Source organism: Callospermophilus lateralis, chromosome 3, assembly GCF_048772815.1.
Source record: "Callospermophilus lateralis isolate mCalLat2 chromosome 3, mCalLat2.hap1, whole genome shotgun sequence".
NCBI lineage: Eukaryota > Metazoa > Chordata > Mammalia > Rodentia > Sciuridae > Callospermophilus > Callospermophilus lateralis.
In genome coordinates, this window is record NC_135307.1 from 194,525,471 (window position 1) to 194,540,896 (window position 15,426).

At 47.4% G+C, this 15,426-nt stretch overlaps 1 protein-coding gene across 1 annotated transcript; it reads right to left on the reverse strand.

Moving 5' to 3' along the window:
• Positions 1 to 6,484: 6,484 nt before the first annotated feature.
• Sys1 (SYS1 golgi trafficking protein) lies at positions 6,485 to 11,161 on the reverse strand. The gene is made up of 4 exons (XM_076852047.1): positions 10,979 to 11,161; positions 10,530 to 10,767; positions 8,889 to 8,956; positions 6,485 to 7,712 (listed from the first exon to the last, which is right to left on the reverse strand). The coding sequence occupies exons 2-4, from the start codon at positions 10,689 to 10,691 to the stop codon at positions 7,472 to 7,474; spliced, it is 471 nt and encodes a 156-aa protein (XP_076708162.1). The 5' UTR covers positions 10,692 to 10,767; positions 10,979 to 11,161; the 3' UTR covers positions 6,485 to 7,471.
• Positions 11,162 to 15,426: the final 4,265 nt, after the last annotated feature.

The following is a 15,426-nucleotide window of genomic DNA, read 5'->3' on the forward strand; positions in this document are numbered from 1 at the left end:
GCCAGACACAGAGCCCTAGAGTCAGTAGGCTTAGGATCCTAAGGTTATTTTAACTTTTGGTGAGGTACTGGGGATTAAATCCGGGGTGCTCTAACACAGAGCTACATCCCCAGCCCTTTATTTTTATTTGAGATGGAGTTAAGTTGCCCAGGCTGGACTGAAACTTGTGATCTACTCCTCCCTTAGTCTAAATTGCTGGGATTACAGGCATGCGGCACTGGGCCCAGCCTCAATCTTATTTTTTTTTTTTTTTTGCGATGGGGTCTTACTGTTGCTCAGGCTGGTCTCAAACTCAATGGGCTCAAGCACTCCTCCTGCCTCAGCCTCCCAAGTGCTGGGCCTAAGGCATGTGCCACCATGCCCAGTTGGGATCCCAAGTCTTAAGGACAGTGACTGGCAGGGCTGGGAGGCTCTGTCTCTGTAGCCAGAGAGGGGGAAGCCATTGACCAGGCCAAACATCATGATAGTGGCAGGGCTTAGGTTTCTCAGAATGCAACTAGGGGCTCTGGGGAAGGAAAGACACTGAAAGTGTAGGCTCCAAGGTGGGTCATCTTGTTGCCAGGAGGCCTCGGGATGGCCTAGAATTGCTGTGGCTCTCAGTCTCATAGAGATTTAAATGAACCAGTTTATGGAGGAACGTGGCCAGATTGGGCTTTGCTGCATCCCATCCCCAATCCTACCAAATCAACCCTCCATTTGTTTGATTTTTTTCATGCTTCAAATGAAATTTACTCTAAGTTCCTTAGCAAAATAATACTAAGAAAAAAGAGAAGAAAGTAAAAGGAAAGAAAAAGAAAACAGGAAGAACACATTACTTCAATCCCTCCAAGGAATCAATGAGGCCCCATTGAAAGAGGGGACCATTAGCTATGGCGGTCCAGCTAAAGGAAGGCTTCCCCTTCAGCAAAACCAGCATCTCCAACTTGTCCCTGTGCCCTCTTACCAAGCAACAGCGCCCTCTAGGGGCGATCTTAGCGCCTAACACTGAGGTCTCTGTGCACGCAGGTGGAGTGACCCGATGGGAGCCTGATGTGTGAGGAAAGGGCGGAGATCGCGCAATCAGCTGGACGCGAGGGTTGGGCGGGCAAATTTGCGAGTCTACAAATAAAATCTTCCACATGGCACCGAAAAATGCTGCCGCTGGCTCCGCCAGTTCATGCGAGGTTGAGAGGATGGAGGAAAAAAAGCCCTTGGTGAAGGTGGCCAAGGGAGTGTGTGTCACGACTTCCGGATCCCCAAAGCCCAGCCCCAAGTTCCTAAGGTCAGTCTAGAGCTGGGGGTTGCACCCCTCCCCCTCCCCTCTGCCAGTGGGTCTCCTGAGCGCTGCACTCTTCTCTATGAAGTCAGAGCAGGACATTTGCCGTGGGCTTCCTGGGTCCAAGATGCCTCACAATGACTCTGCAAGCTGAGGAAACCTTGGCGCCCAGATAGAAAAAGGGACTTGTTCCGACTCACTCAGCTAGGAGTGAGAAGGCTGCTCCCCATTCCATTTTCCCCAAAGAGTGGGCAGGTGCAGAAAGAAGGCCTGGAAGTCACTGGGCAGTGAAGCAGTTCCAGCATCTAGTCCACAACAAGCCTGATTATCAGTGCATTTGCTTCAAGAAAGGCTGGACCTCCATATACGGCCCACCTGGGTCACAACAGAAAACACCAGGTAGACAGGGAGTTGGCACCACATCTCTGCTGCTCCAGTGACATGGCAAGTCCATCCTTGAATCCCAGCCATGTCGAATCCATCTGGTGGGCGTCGCCCTCTGTTGATAGGAGCCAAAGGACCTGGAACGCAGTTGGGGAAAGGGAAGCCCAGGGAGTTTTATTCTCCAAAAGCTATAATCCTCCATATTCCCAGGAGGCACACTGTGCAGGGAGGGTGCACTGTGCAGGGAGGGTGCCTCCCAGAGAGGACGGCAGCTGGCAGCCATCAAGAGGCGCAGAACCCTGCCGGGAGAAGACAGGGCAGTTCCCTTTGGAAGAGAGTGACCTATGGGAGGGCTTCCCCCTTAACCCCCTTGCTAGGGCCCCTCCTCTCAACAAGTGCTCAGCTGGGCGACTGGGTCTCCGTGGATCTGGAATCTGGGACCCGTGGCCCAGCCTGAACGGCTCAGCCTGAGTTGGCGCCTCTGTTGCAGGCTTCCTACCTCCCAATGAGATCTAAGCATAGCACCCTCTTACAGGGCATACCCTACCCAACCCTACCCCTGCAACTTCCGGTGCAACCTCTTCCACTTCTGGCTCAGCTTTACCCCAGCCCATTCCATCAGTAGTCTGCAATTCTGATCCCTGCGGCCCACCATCAATCCCATCAACCTTGGAAAATAACCTTTACTCAATCTTCCTTCCCAGGAACCTGATCCATCAACCTCTGAATGAATTTTAGGATTGAGCTGCCATTAGTGGGCAGTCAGGGCACCATGTACCCAAACAGAAATTCCAAACCCTTTCTGCTCCTCCCCTTTCCCTACATAGCCTAGGGGACCAGAAGCCCAAGTGGGGAAATAGGGTGGACCTAGGCAAGACTGGCAACTCCCACTTTGCTCCACAGAAAGCAGTTGGTCTCCACCTGCCCAAGAAGAGCCACCCAGCGCAGGGGAGTCTGTGGTGCTGAGGGCAGGATCCATCATGGCCAGGAGAGCAAAACATGCAGGTCCTAGGGAAGAGTGACTCCCAGCAGCAGTGTACCTGCCAGCCTTACCCCCACCTCCCCTGGCGTTTATGCCTCTGACAACCTGCTTCTCACAATCCCACAGTTGGGATCTTCCCACCACAACCCTCTTATTTAACCACTTTAGTCTGAGGCTCTTCTGGGTTCTGTGAGATCCTGATTTGGGAAGGAAGATATCTCACAAATGGTTCCCAAACAGTTAACCAGGGCAGGAGGGGAAACTAAATTTTTGAATCTTATATTATTTTGATATATTATATTATATATATCAAAATTATATATAATATAATTATATTATATTAATAAGTCACATGAGCTTTCAGAGACTATTTCATCTGTTTTTAAAATAGGGATACTAATATCCATTTCAGAGGGTCTTAAGTGGATCAGGCTTATGTAGGTAAAGCCAGCTTGAATAGGTATTGACCAATACATGAAGCCAGGTATTGAACCAAATGTTTGGCCTCTCCCCAAACCTTCTCCCTGGCCCTTTACCATAATGAACCCTGAGGCTAGTACTGATCCTTTTTCTTGCTTTCAAGAAATCATACTTGTCAGTTTTTAGAGAACTGGATGATTGTTAACAAGCCAAACTTATGTTCACATTCACAACCTTTTGCTAAAGTGGCATCTGGATTTCAATACTGTCCCAATTATTTGGACCAGGTAAGTTCAAGCAACTGAAATGTGAAGAGGATGAGGCCTTCAAGGCAGACATGGCTAGTTTGTGGGGTTTATTTTGTTTTGTTTTTTGCAGTTGTATATGGACAGCATGCCTTATTTTTAGGTGGTGCTGAGGATGGAACCCAGAGCCTCACATGTGCTAAGCAAGCACTCTGCCACTGAGCTACAGCTGCAGCCCCTGTTGGGGAAAGCTGTTTACTCCCTAATTTTCAAATGTTGCCTGCAAAATGCAGGGAATGGTGGTGCCTGTTTCATTAGATTAAACAGGAATATAAATTAACCACTTGCAGGGTAGGGCACAAACAGCTCAATACTTGGTGATGGCACCTATATCACAGACAAGCCAGCCGCCTATCTAACATTAGATAACACAGGCGCAGAAGAAAGTCTTGTCCACTTATGTAAAATGGAGAGGTAAGCAATAGCTTACTAATTATAAATCCATGGATTCAACTGTAGTCCAAAATTATTTGGGGAAAAATACAATACTGGGTTCATACAGAAAATGTACAGATCCTTTTCTTGTCCTTCCCTATAGTTTAACAACAATTTACATAACATTTATATTGTATTAGGAATTGTAAGTACTCTGGAGATGATTTAAAGTATACAACAGGAGGAATGAAGGTTATGTGCAAATAATATGCTATTTCCCCCCCCTTTTTTTTTAACTGAGCCATTTTGTAAAAGAGATGAGTATCTTCAGAATTTGATAACCTTGCGGATCCTAAAACCAATCTCCCATGGACACTGAGGGATGACTACAATTAACCCTCGTTTTACAAATGAGGAAACTGAGGTAGTGTGAGAAGTTGGGTGTCTTACCCAAGATCTCACAGCTATTAATGAGGATTCCAGGACTTAGCCCTGCACTCCACTGCTGCTCTTTAAAGTCTTCCAGCACTGGACCCTTATAACACTGACTTGCCCAGGCAGAGGCAGGACATGGCTTAGCTTCCTTGAGCAAGACGTGGCTTCTAATCCCTCAGGCTCCTCTGGTACCCTGAGTCCACCCCTACTCCTCCTGCTCTGGGTTCCCAGAAGCCTGCCCCAGAGTATCTGTGGTCCCTGTGCTACAGGTACAGGGAGATATTCCATACCTGATTGCTGACTGCTCTCCCCCCCAAAAGCCACCCTGATCTGCTAGTCAGAGGAAGGAGACCAAGAAACTCAACTTCTAGGACAGCCTGTTTGAGCTATGTACCACCAGAACTTAGGGACACCTGGAGCTTCCCACCAATCTCCAATCTCAGATATCTTTTGACTACCATCCTGGCTCCCATTTGACTCAGATTTGGTCAGGGTTGCCTAGAGCAAGGGGTTAGAGGTGCCCTCTGAGCTAGACATCACTTTCTCCTTTCCCATCCTCCTTCAGAGTTATAAATTATTCTAAGCAATTATGCAACAGTCCACTTTTCTCTCTGAATGGTTAGAAAGTAGAAAGTCATGATTATCAACTTGAAATAGGAGGGAGATAGCTTTGTGACCTCAGTACTATCCTTTATAATTTGGAAATAAAGACATTTTCTACATTTCTAGAACCACTTGGGAAACTTCTGGCCATATTTAGTACACTGCCTATCAGTTTTTTCTCAGAAAGTAATGTTTACAAAGCACTATTCATCCTTAGTATTTAAAACAATGGGATGGTGAGGTATGCTTATAAGGTGATAGATTGTTTAACCAATCAAAATGATGCTTAATAATGTTACCACCAGAGCCCAAATCCTGATACTGCCAGCTCCTAAAATGTAACCCTGTATAAGTTCTTAACAGTCTCCTCATACATAAGATACAGATGATGGTATTTCCTACTTTAGAGGGTTGTTGGGAAGATTGAGAAAGGAGACATACCCCTTAGCTCACTCCTGGATACCTATTAAGTACTTAATAGATTATTCAGATGACAAACATATCACTGCCTTGCTCAGTCCTCTGGAACTTAGTTCCAGAAATTGTTTTTTGTTACTTAGAATTGCAAAACTCTTTTAAGGTGACTTTTTTTTGGGGTGGGGGGATGGGGTGGGGGAAGCCCTAGGGATGGAACCCAGAGACTCACACCTGCTAGATGCTCTTCCACTGAGCTACATACCCAGCCTTTTTTTTTTTTTTTTTTTTCTTAAAATCTCATTAAGTTGCCCAGGCTGGCCTTAAAAACTTGCAGTCCTTCTGCCTCAGCCTCCAGAGAGCTGGGATCACAGGCATGTACCACTGTGTCTGGCTTAAAGTCACATATTTTTGATCCCTGTCACTCAACTTGGTTACAATATTCTTGAGAGGGGGACTGGTTCTCCTGATTTGGGGCATTTTCCAAAAGTTAAAGTAGCACTCAAGAGACAAAGACATGTCATCACAGAAGATATGCAGAAAAAAGTGGCACCAGTCCTCAAAGGAAATCCTAAAGAGGTGGTCCAACCATAGCGGCAGCAACAGCCACTACAGCTCATCAAGGGAGAGAGCTGCCACATGGGGTGTGTCTGAAGCCCTTCAAAAAGTTAGTTACATGCCTGTAGAATTTGTGGTCTCTAGGGGGAAATCCACCAACCCCTGGCCTTACCTCCTGGACCCTGCAGCCAGGATTACTATGCCCCAGTAACAAGCTGCTTCCATCCACTTTGGCCACAGCACTCTGAGTTCTTGAGCTGCCTCACTCTAGCACTTTCCCAGCTTCCACCCAAGCATGTTTGCCCCTGTAAGGTTTGGTTCCCTACACAAGGCTCAGCCAGGAGGCTAGAAAGGCTCCTAGAGAGACAAAACTTTTCTATGTAACTCTAATACTAAAAGCTAAACCCTGACAGCTTTCTTGGGCAAAATCCAGAGAAATCAAAGAACACTGATGGTTTCAGTGCAGAAGTGGTGTTGCTCTGTTGCACATGTTCAGAAATCAGCAAGAGGGGGTGGGGGGAAGTCCCAAGAGTCATGGCAATTAACCAGAGGCATAGTAAAAGGAGCTATAGGTGTGGGAGGTGGGGACATGGAGTGAGGCAGAGTTCCCTGCATGTTTTGTATTTTAACCAATTGGAGAAATAACTGAAGGTCCAGGAAAGGATAAGGTAACTTAACAATTCTTTGTAGATCCTTTGCCTAGCTATTCATCTATCTCAGTTCCAACCACGCATTACAAAGGAAGTACAGACGGAACCATGGAAAATACTGTATTTCTGTACACAGGAAGGAGAGCTGCTAGCCCCTCACAGGAAATTCTACCCCAAAGAAAAATCTTAGCAGCAAATTTTTATCTGCCTCAGCACTATCAGCATAGCCTGGGCTGGAAAGTTGGGCTTCCTAAAGCTGGGCACCCACCATGCCCTTCCCACCAGAGAATTCCAAATAATACAGGAAAAAGGAACTCTTGCCAGATCCAGTACTGAGATCCAGTAGGAGCTTGGGAACCTGGTCATTCCTAGAGAGCAGGCAGTGACCCCAATATGAGGGTTAGACTGGAAGTGATGATGGGATTCTTCTCTGGGTCCTATGACCTGCTTTGAGGAAGGCTGGCATCAGGGTGGGAACCCAGGAGTGGGAACTTGAAGGAAATTAATCATGGGTTCTTGGGTGCACACATGTATGTGTGTAACAGGGCACAGGCTTTGCATTCTCCTTGCGCTTGATGTCTGCGTCTGCTGCCCTCTCCCTGACAGTAGCATAGTACTTTGCACTAGATCTCTTTCTGTGGCTATGGCTCCAGAAATCTGTTGCTCTAAAAAGAATCACTGTAGTTCCACAACATGGCAAAGGTAATAGCTGTCCAGGGGTAAGACAGATGACTAGAAGAGTGGTTTGTTCCAATCAGATATCCTTGATTTTTTTTTTTCTTTTTTAAAACAATAGGCTGGTGATAGATGTGATGGCTCAAGAGTGACATGGTTCCAAATCTGATATGACCCTCAAAGAGGTCCCCTTCCTGACCTCCCAGATACCAAGGCTTCAGCAGACAGAGGCCATTCTTGCAGCTGTGATCCTGACTGCTACCTGCCTTCTTGACAGGACCTCACTATCTCTTCACCAACAGAGACTTCACATTTCCAGGGTTCCTCTCAGACCTGGGCTGGACCTCATCCAGAAGGTCTGATTAGCCCAAGTTGGGGAGCCCAAGTGCCAGTAGAGTGTCCAAAGGGCCCAATTCTAGACATTGGATTTAGGGGCTGAGTTGAGGGGGATCTCCTTGAGCTCCGTCCGCATGCACAGGTACTCCCCGATGACAGCCATGAGTGCAATGCACACGGCTTGGACCAGCCACCAGGTCAGCGCCGAGGGGAAACGGGAGCTGTAGAACCAGCAGCCCAGGAGGTGAAAGAAATGGACAGTGACAGTGAAATCCAGACACTGCTTCCCTCGCCGGATGAAGTACAGCAAGCCCAGGGCACTGTTGGGAGAGGACAGCAGTGAGTTGTCACTGGGTTGTCCTGGCCTTAGATTAGATTATTTGGGGGATAGGGAAAAATTAGAATGGCAGCATAGTGGTCAGAAGCAAGCAAGGTTAAGTGTGAAGCAAGTGTTACTGATGCCTAAAGGAACCTGGTAGGTAACATCAAGAGTGAATCACACTAAATAGAAGAAAATAAAACTAGGAGATTGATGATAAATGGCAACTGTCAGAAGGAAGCTAGGGAATGGTGGTGCATCCTAAAACTATATATGTTCTAGCTTAAGAGGAGACAAAAGCTACTTGCATTTAGGCAAACGTTACCATACTAGAAGGGTAGCCTGCAATCCATCTTCCCATTATTCAAGAGAAGCCATAAATCTGCACTTTTATAAAACATACTGAAATTCAACTAAGTGAAAAAATATGTTAAACTCCATGTGTGGGCTGACCTCTGTATAAGCCAAACAGAAAACATGTGGGAGACAAATTTAGTTCAAAATTAGCCTAGCAGTATTCAAGTATTCCAGTGTAAGGTCAATAATAATAGCAATGTACAAGGCATCATTCTAAGTTTTTCCTGTAAATTAACTCACTTGATCCTTACAACTATGAGGTAGGCAATGTTATTAGCTCCTGAGGAAATGGGGCTTAGATAGATTTAACTTGTCCAAAGTGGTAAAGCTGAGATTCGTCAAGTGAGTCTGCCTCTGAGCCTGAGATCTTGATCACTACACTAAACCACCTCTCAAGAGACCGGCAGTGGTCATGAGTGACCTTACACGTCACTGAGTCCAACTCCTTGTGTACAGATAAGGAGTCTGAGGCTCAGAGAGGAGGGAAGTAACTAGGCCAATGGCACAGGGACCAAGGATGGATAGATAGTTCTCCTGACTCCCAGTCTAACCCTCTCCTCACTTCATGCCATATCAGGAAAGTAATCTGAGATGGAAGCTATCATGCAGGCAGCACACATAGTGACAAGAGCTTTGCAACTAAGTCAAAACAGCAACAGAAGGAGTTCCATGATAGAATTAATCCCAGAACTGATCTCTGCCACCCACTTCAGTCCACACTCCCTAGGAACAAGTGCCAGCATGTCTCATGTCCAAATTTAGGAAGTTAGTCCCAGTGCTAAGACCCCCAAAGCTGGATAATAAAACTGGTGATACTCACCAGGTGAGAGCGTTGAGGATGAAGGACATCATGGACAGCCGGCCTGGAGGGGTAGAAAAGCCCAGGATCTGAGGGGAATCACAAATGGAAATATGCTGGAGAAGTGACTTGGCAGAGCCCCAGGCTCTAGGATCCCAGCAGGCCTCCTAAGGCACAAGCATTCTTCCCAAAGCACACAAGGACAATGCCCACTTTGACTGGACTGTTCAACAGACTATTTCCAACAAGGTTCTTTTTTATACATCCATTATGATATCTCATTTAATCTTCACAGTAGGCAAGAAAGGAATTACTATTCTTAGTTTACAGAGGAGTACATAAAAGCTCAAAGGAGTTAAATTGCCCAAAATGATACAATATATTGAAAAAGTGGTTCAGCAAACCATTGGCCCATAGGTGAAACACCTGCTTTTGTAAATAAAGTTTTATGGAAACACAGTCCTCAGATATTCACTTATTTATCATCTCTGGCTGCTTTTGCACTATGGTGGCAGAGCTGAGTAGTTGTAACCTAAAATATTTACTACCTCCCCATTTCCAAAAGGTTTGCTGACCCCTGACCTAGAACTCAGGCTGTGCACATCAGTTGACTCTTCAACACAGCCTAGGATTTCCACGTGCCCTTCCTAGAATAAAGGCTCCTATAAGGTTACTACTTTGTGCCTGGTAGGTATGAACCTCTGCTACCCTTGACACACACTAATGAAGACCAAATATCTCTACCACACTTTCAGCTTACGAAGAAAGGCCCATGACATCCATTATCTCATATTATCCTTATAAAAACCTTGAGATTCATTCAGGTGAGTCTGCCTCTAAGCCTGAGATCTTGGTCACTATGCTAAAAGCCTCTGTTATTATTACTACATCTATCAGAATAATAAATTGCCCACAGGCTATGCAAAGAGTATGCATCAGGGGCAAGAACTCCAGCCAGGTCTCCTAGCTGAGCAAAGGTGATGACTGTGTTCATTACCACACACCAATAGCTGCTTCTCAGATGCAGCCTCCTTTACCTTATAAAGTACTTATTTCTAGGCTCCTCTGGGCTTCATAACGTTTTACTGAGAGTGACATGGTCGGACTATTCTGCCCACTTTCCGGAAAACAAAAAGGCTCTAAAAAAGTGAAGCAAGTTCCCCAAGTTCCCAGAGCTGACATGTCTGGGCCTAGATTGGACTCTTAAGTACAGGATCTCTGTACTGAAATTCATGCTCTCCAATAACAGTTTCATGATTTTGCAGACATGAAAGCAAGTTCAGAGAGGTAACACTGGCCCCACGTCACACAGCAAGTAAAGTGGAACTTAAATGGAAGCTATGACCCAAAGTCTAGGCAGTTTCCACTGAAACCCCAAGAATGCCTTTTCATCCACTCCTCTCCCCAGGATGGGCCCTGAGAATCTGGATTCAGAGACTCAGGGAAGAGACCCATAGAGTGGCCTAGGTCGCAGGCCTATTTACGATGCTATCCAGGCCCTTTTCTTTTCACCTCTCTGCCTGTCGTCTGTCATTCCATGTCACCTATGGGGCAGCTGAGACTTTGAAGGGTAAAAGCCATTCCCGAGGGCCACGAAGTGGGAACGCGGTCCAGAGCTACTCGGTGTGGCGAGACCCCACCCGCGCCGCCCGGGGACCCTACCTCGGCGTCGAACATCTGGTCCAGCGAGGGGCTGCTTCGCACTAGCGCGTCCACCAGCGCCAGCCACAGGCCCAGCGAGCCGTAATAGACAGTCTGCATGAGGACGATCTGCGACAGGATCAGCAACGGGTCCCACACGTAGCTGCGGAACTGGCCCGCCATGCCGGCCCTCCGGCCCGGCCGCCGCCCGCGCCTCTGTCAGCACCGCCGCGCCATGGGCCCCGGGCCGCCCCGCCACCTGCGGGGACACACGCCGGGCCTCAGCCGGCAGGCCGTCGCCCTGGCAACGCCGCCGGGCCTGGAGGAGGGACTGGGACCGAGGGGCGAACCCATTCCGGGAGTTGGGGGGAGGGCGGGGCGGACAGACCCATTCCCCGAGTGAGGGGAGGTCCTGCCCAGGCCGGCCTCTCGGCCTCCGCCGCACACACACTCTTCTGGGGTTCACTCACCGGTGACGGACTCAAGGATGAAGCATCCGCGCGTGGCGTGGCCTCGTCGGCAGGCTCCCGAAACCCGACTGACAGACAGAACCATGGAGGAGAGGCCCTACGGCCTAGAGAGGCAAAGATCCAGCGACCCGAGGGGCTGTAGATGCTGCGTGGGAAGGAAGCGTTTCCGGGGATGACGGCGGAGAGGGCCGGACTAAGAGTGCGCAGGCGCAGTATGTGCAATCTTTCCCTAAACCACCTAGAGGGTTAAAGCAGCCAAGAAAGGAGCGGGGCACATGCGCAGAAGGAAGGTTGAAGGCGAACGGAAGTGAGGCACCCAAGCTGTGAAGCTTGCGTGCCCTCTTGAGGGGAAGCTAGAGAAAAAGGAGAGCGACTGGGGAAAGGGAAACGGGACGACCGAGAGCGGGGAGAAGGTGTGTGTGCTAGCGAAATGATAAACAGTAACTATTTTTATCTTAGGTTTTCAATGTTTTCTTCGATTTAAAGTCAAGGATAAATAGAAAACAGTTTGCAGAGCGGGGCACACGCCTGTAATCCCAGCCATTAGGAAGGCGAGGGCAGGAGTTTCTCAAGTTCGAGGCCAGCATGAGCAGTTTAAGAGATCTTGTCAAAAAACAAATAAAATAAAAGGGCTGGGGATGTAGCTCATGCTCAATTGTAGAACACCTTTGGGTTTAATCCCAAGCACTGGCGTTGGGAGAGGGGAGCTGCACGTTCTATATATCATTTTGCCAGTGTTCCCGTTTTACAAGTGATCAGGGGCCACAGAAGGGTAGCAAGATATTGCCTCAAAAACTGAGTGGCACCGGGCACTGTGGCGCACGCTGCTACTCGGAGACTGAGGCAGAAGGATGACAAGTTTAAGGCCAGCTTCAGCAAGTTATCAAGACCCTCCACGATCTAAAAAGACCCTGTCTCAAAATAAAATAAAAAGGGCTGGGAGTGTAGCTCAGTGGTAGAGCATCGCTGGCTTCAGTCCCCAGTACCAGACACACACATGCTGGGGGTGGGTGACAGGCGCGGGGGGAGGGGGGAGGGGGAGGGGGAGGAGGGCGGGGCGGGGTTGGGAGCCGGGAGAGAGGACAGGAGAAGCCCAAGGGCAAAGATTAAAATTCAAGAGTTTCCAAACATTACAACGTTGATTTCCTGATGCTGGGGAAAAGGTTAGTCTGCTCTCAGACACACTGTGACTGTTTTAGATGACAGAGTAGTGGGTGTTTTATAATGTGATACCCAGAAGCAGAAAGCACAAATACTAATGTCATATCTAGAATCAAATCCTGACCTTGCCTGCCGCCATGATTATTTTATCTCTGCTTTCTCTGAGTCTGAATAGTGGACAGTCAGTAAATATTTGTCAAATGAGTCAAGTACAGAGAAAGGGCAATAGCAAATTGGTGACTCACTTTATTTCCACCCCAGCTGACCAAAACTCTTCAACTTCATTGATCCTAGGTTCCCTTTCTCTGGAGTTGGAAAGAAGGGAAGTAATTGGTTGTAGGAAAAGAACCAGGGTTTCAAAGCCAGCTCTATCACTTCTTAGCTGTGTGACCTTCTTTAAACTTCAGTTTCCCTGTTTATGCAATTAGGAGTTAGACAAGATTAACGTTTTTCCAACATTTTATCTACCCTCCACTAATTATTTTCTCATTTAAAAAATTTATCAGAGACACATGTAACTGCCAATCAGAATTTCTGAACAGCATGTGATAGCCATGTTATCACCTTGAGTTGATACAATTCCAGACAAAAGTAAAGAAACTTGAGACTTTATCAAGAGTGAGTATGTGCCGAGTCCAGTGGGATACACCTGTAATCCTGACTACTGGGGTGAGGCAGGAGGAGTGAGAGTTTGAGGCCAGCCTAGGCAATTTAGCCAGATCATGTCTCAAAAATATAAAGGGTTGTAAATGTAGCTCAGTGGGGGAGCAACTGCCTAGCATGCAGGAGGCCCTGGGTTCAATCCCCAATAGTGGAGACAAGGAAGACAAAGGGAGTAAGTATGTGGTTTCCCTTATCATTTGGAAACATTGTAAACAATTCACTTGGTTTTCAGTTTTGGAGTTATTAAGGCCCAAAGATGTCTGACCTGGTTTCCAGGTGAACCATTCTCTTCACAGTTTGTTTCACAAAAGACATATTCAAATTCCTCTAGTCCGAGGATTATTCACAGGATCTACTGTTTGTGAGAAAACATCTGTTTATTAAGTGCCTACATGATCTTGTTTAATCCTCATAATCCAAGAAGGTATAATATTATCCCCCTTTTTATAGGTGAGGAAACCAATGCTTAGAGAAGGGGCATGGCTACTTAAGTCAGAGAGCTTATAGGAAACTCAGCTGGATTCAAACTCAGGACATCTGACTCCAAACACCAACATCCACTCCAGAAGAAAAGCAGTGGAAAGAAGGAGACCATGAAATAGGTGGTGGAATGGTGGGAAGTAGAAAAGGAACAGGAATCCTTCACTCAGGTTGCCCTGGGGTGAAGGATCAGGGAGATAAGAAGTGGGGTTCAGGGAGTGTGCTGGAGAGGTCTGACTTAATTTCCAAGGGCGGTTCCATCTTCCTTCCAGGTGCTGGAATGTGTGGCCTGTCTTGGAGTCCATCCCCTTCACGGCACAGCTGGGCACACTCCACCCCAATTTCCTCCCCCACAGGGAAGGCTCTCCCTACCCAATTCTCCTACAATGAAAATACACAGCCTAGACCTTGAAGTTAGGGCTGTTTGGAAAGCTTGTGTCTGATGTCATCCTGGAGCTTTGAGCTTGCCTCTGGGAAAACCCCATGACAGGACCCGGCAGGATCTTGTTTCCACTTCCCTTGGAGTCTCGCCTTTCTGAACCCGGGAAATGTCTACCATACTATGTCTTAATTTGAACCCAAAGAGGAAACTGAGAACTGGGGAAACCAGAGCAATTCCTTTGGCAAAACTTTTTGGCCTATCTGCAAACTGTGACCACAGACATCCTGGTTCAGACCACAAAACCTGAGTCCCACCAACTTGCTCTGTGACCTTGGGATCACACTTGCTAGGTCCTAATGTGCTAGGTCACACTTGCTAGGTCCCAAACTATAAAATGAAAGAGGGACTTTGGATTCCAACTTCCTAAAGCAGTGCATGGCCATCTGAGTTTCCCCAGAACATATTGGAGCACTGTACATTCAGATTTCCAAGCTTCATTGCAAACTTAAGTCTGAACCTCTAAAAGCCAAATGGAGAAATCTGGGTGTGTGTCTGTGTGTGCGCACGCACGCGTGCACGTGCCCCCTCACAGTGCTGGAGATCAAATCCACCACCTGGCCTATGGCAGGCCAGCATTCTACTACTGAACCTCATCCCAAGGTAAACATCTGTATATTTAAAGAGCTCCTTAAGTGAATCAGAAGTGTGACCACGTTGGTAACTGCAGAACAAGATGAGCTGTGGTCGACCTTAAACCAATTCCTCCGTTGAACAGAAAATTTCTCTGTGACCTTGGCGTGTACATGGCTCTCACAGGGCTTCAGGGTTTTTTTGTTTTTTTGGTTTTTTTTCTTTTTTTTCTTTTTTTCTGTAATATAAGGGGGTTAGACTAACATGGTGCCTCTCAAGGGCCCTTCCCAAGCTGCCAAGTCTGTTGTTCCAAACTCATGAATGAAGTTTTAAACTTCAGGTCAGAGGCAGAGTGACAGGCAGTCACAAGCCGGGACACACTGTCCTCCAGGTGGAGGGAGGAGAATGATTTGGTCACTCGGTCACTGACGTCACTCCCACATTGGGGCCCCACTGTGAGCATGTAAGGACAACTCCTTCTAGGGTCATTTTCTGATCCACCCCCATAAATCCCTTGGGAAATATTCTCACGTAGGACCACAGGCTTTGGATCCCGGCTTAGATTCAAATTCTGGCTCTATTACTTCCTGCTGGGTGACCTTAGGGAAGTCATTTCACCTTGTCGGTCTCAAGACCGTTTTCTATAAAGTAGGGATCAAAATAGCACCCTCAAGGGCTGCCCTGAAGATCGAGTATGTGCTTAGTCCACTTCCTGACAAGCAGTTGGTACTAAATAAACATTAGTAATATTGTTATTATTTCTTCCCCAAGAATGTGGGAGTGAAAATACCTAAGCTCTCAGATATATGGCAAGGATCTTACTAGGTATCAGACAGACTCAGCCTAAGCCTGGCACATAGTAGGAGCTCGATAAAGGTGATCTCTTTCTTCCCAATCCCATTGCCCCCCTCCCAAGATTCACCAGCTCCCTTCCTTTCCTCCCTTTCTCTGCCCTTAGGCGCTACGGTCCCCTCACAGGTCCCTTTCAGGGATATTTTTTGAAAATACTTAAGCAGAGACACGTCTCAGGGGCAGGTTATACAACTCTGCACTCACACTTTTTGGAAACTCCCTGTGGAAGGCTGGCCTTTGGCTGCAGTCCTCCACATTAGTGACCATCTGGATGCCGGCC

Excerpts from the sequence above, each read along its gene's own strand:
- Sys1 (XM_076852047.1), bottom strand. The coding sequence starts at position 10,691 with ATGGCGGGCCAGTTCCGCAGCTACGTGTGGGACCCGTTGCTGATCCTG. Across the intron at positions 8,957-10,529 it reads ACCAGATGTTCGACGCCGAG|ATCCTGGGCTTTTCTACCCC; the intron begins GTAGGGTCCCCG and ends GATTCCCCTCAG. Across the intron at positions 7,713-8,888 it reads ATCCTCAACGCTCTCACCTG|TGCCCTGGGCTTGCTGTACT; the intron begins GTGAGTATCACC and ends CTCTCCCAACAG.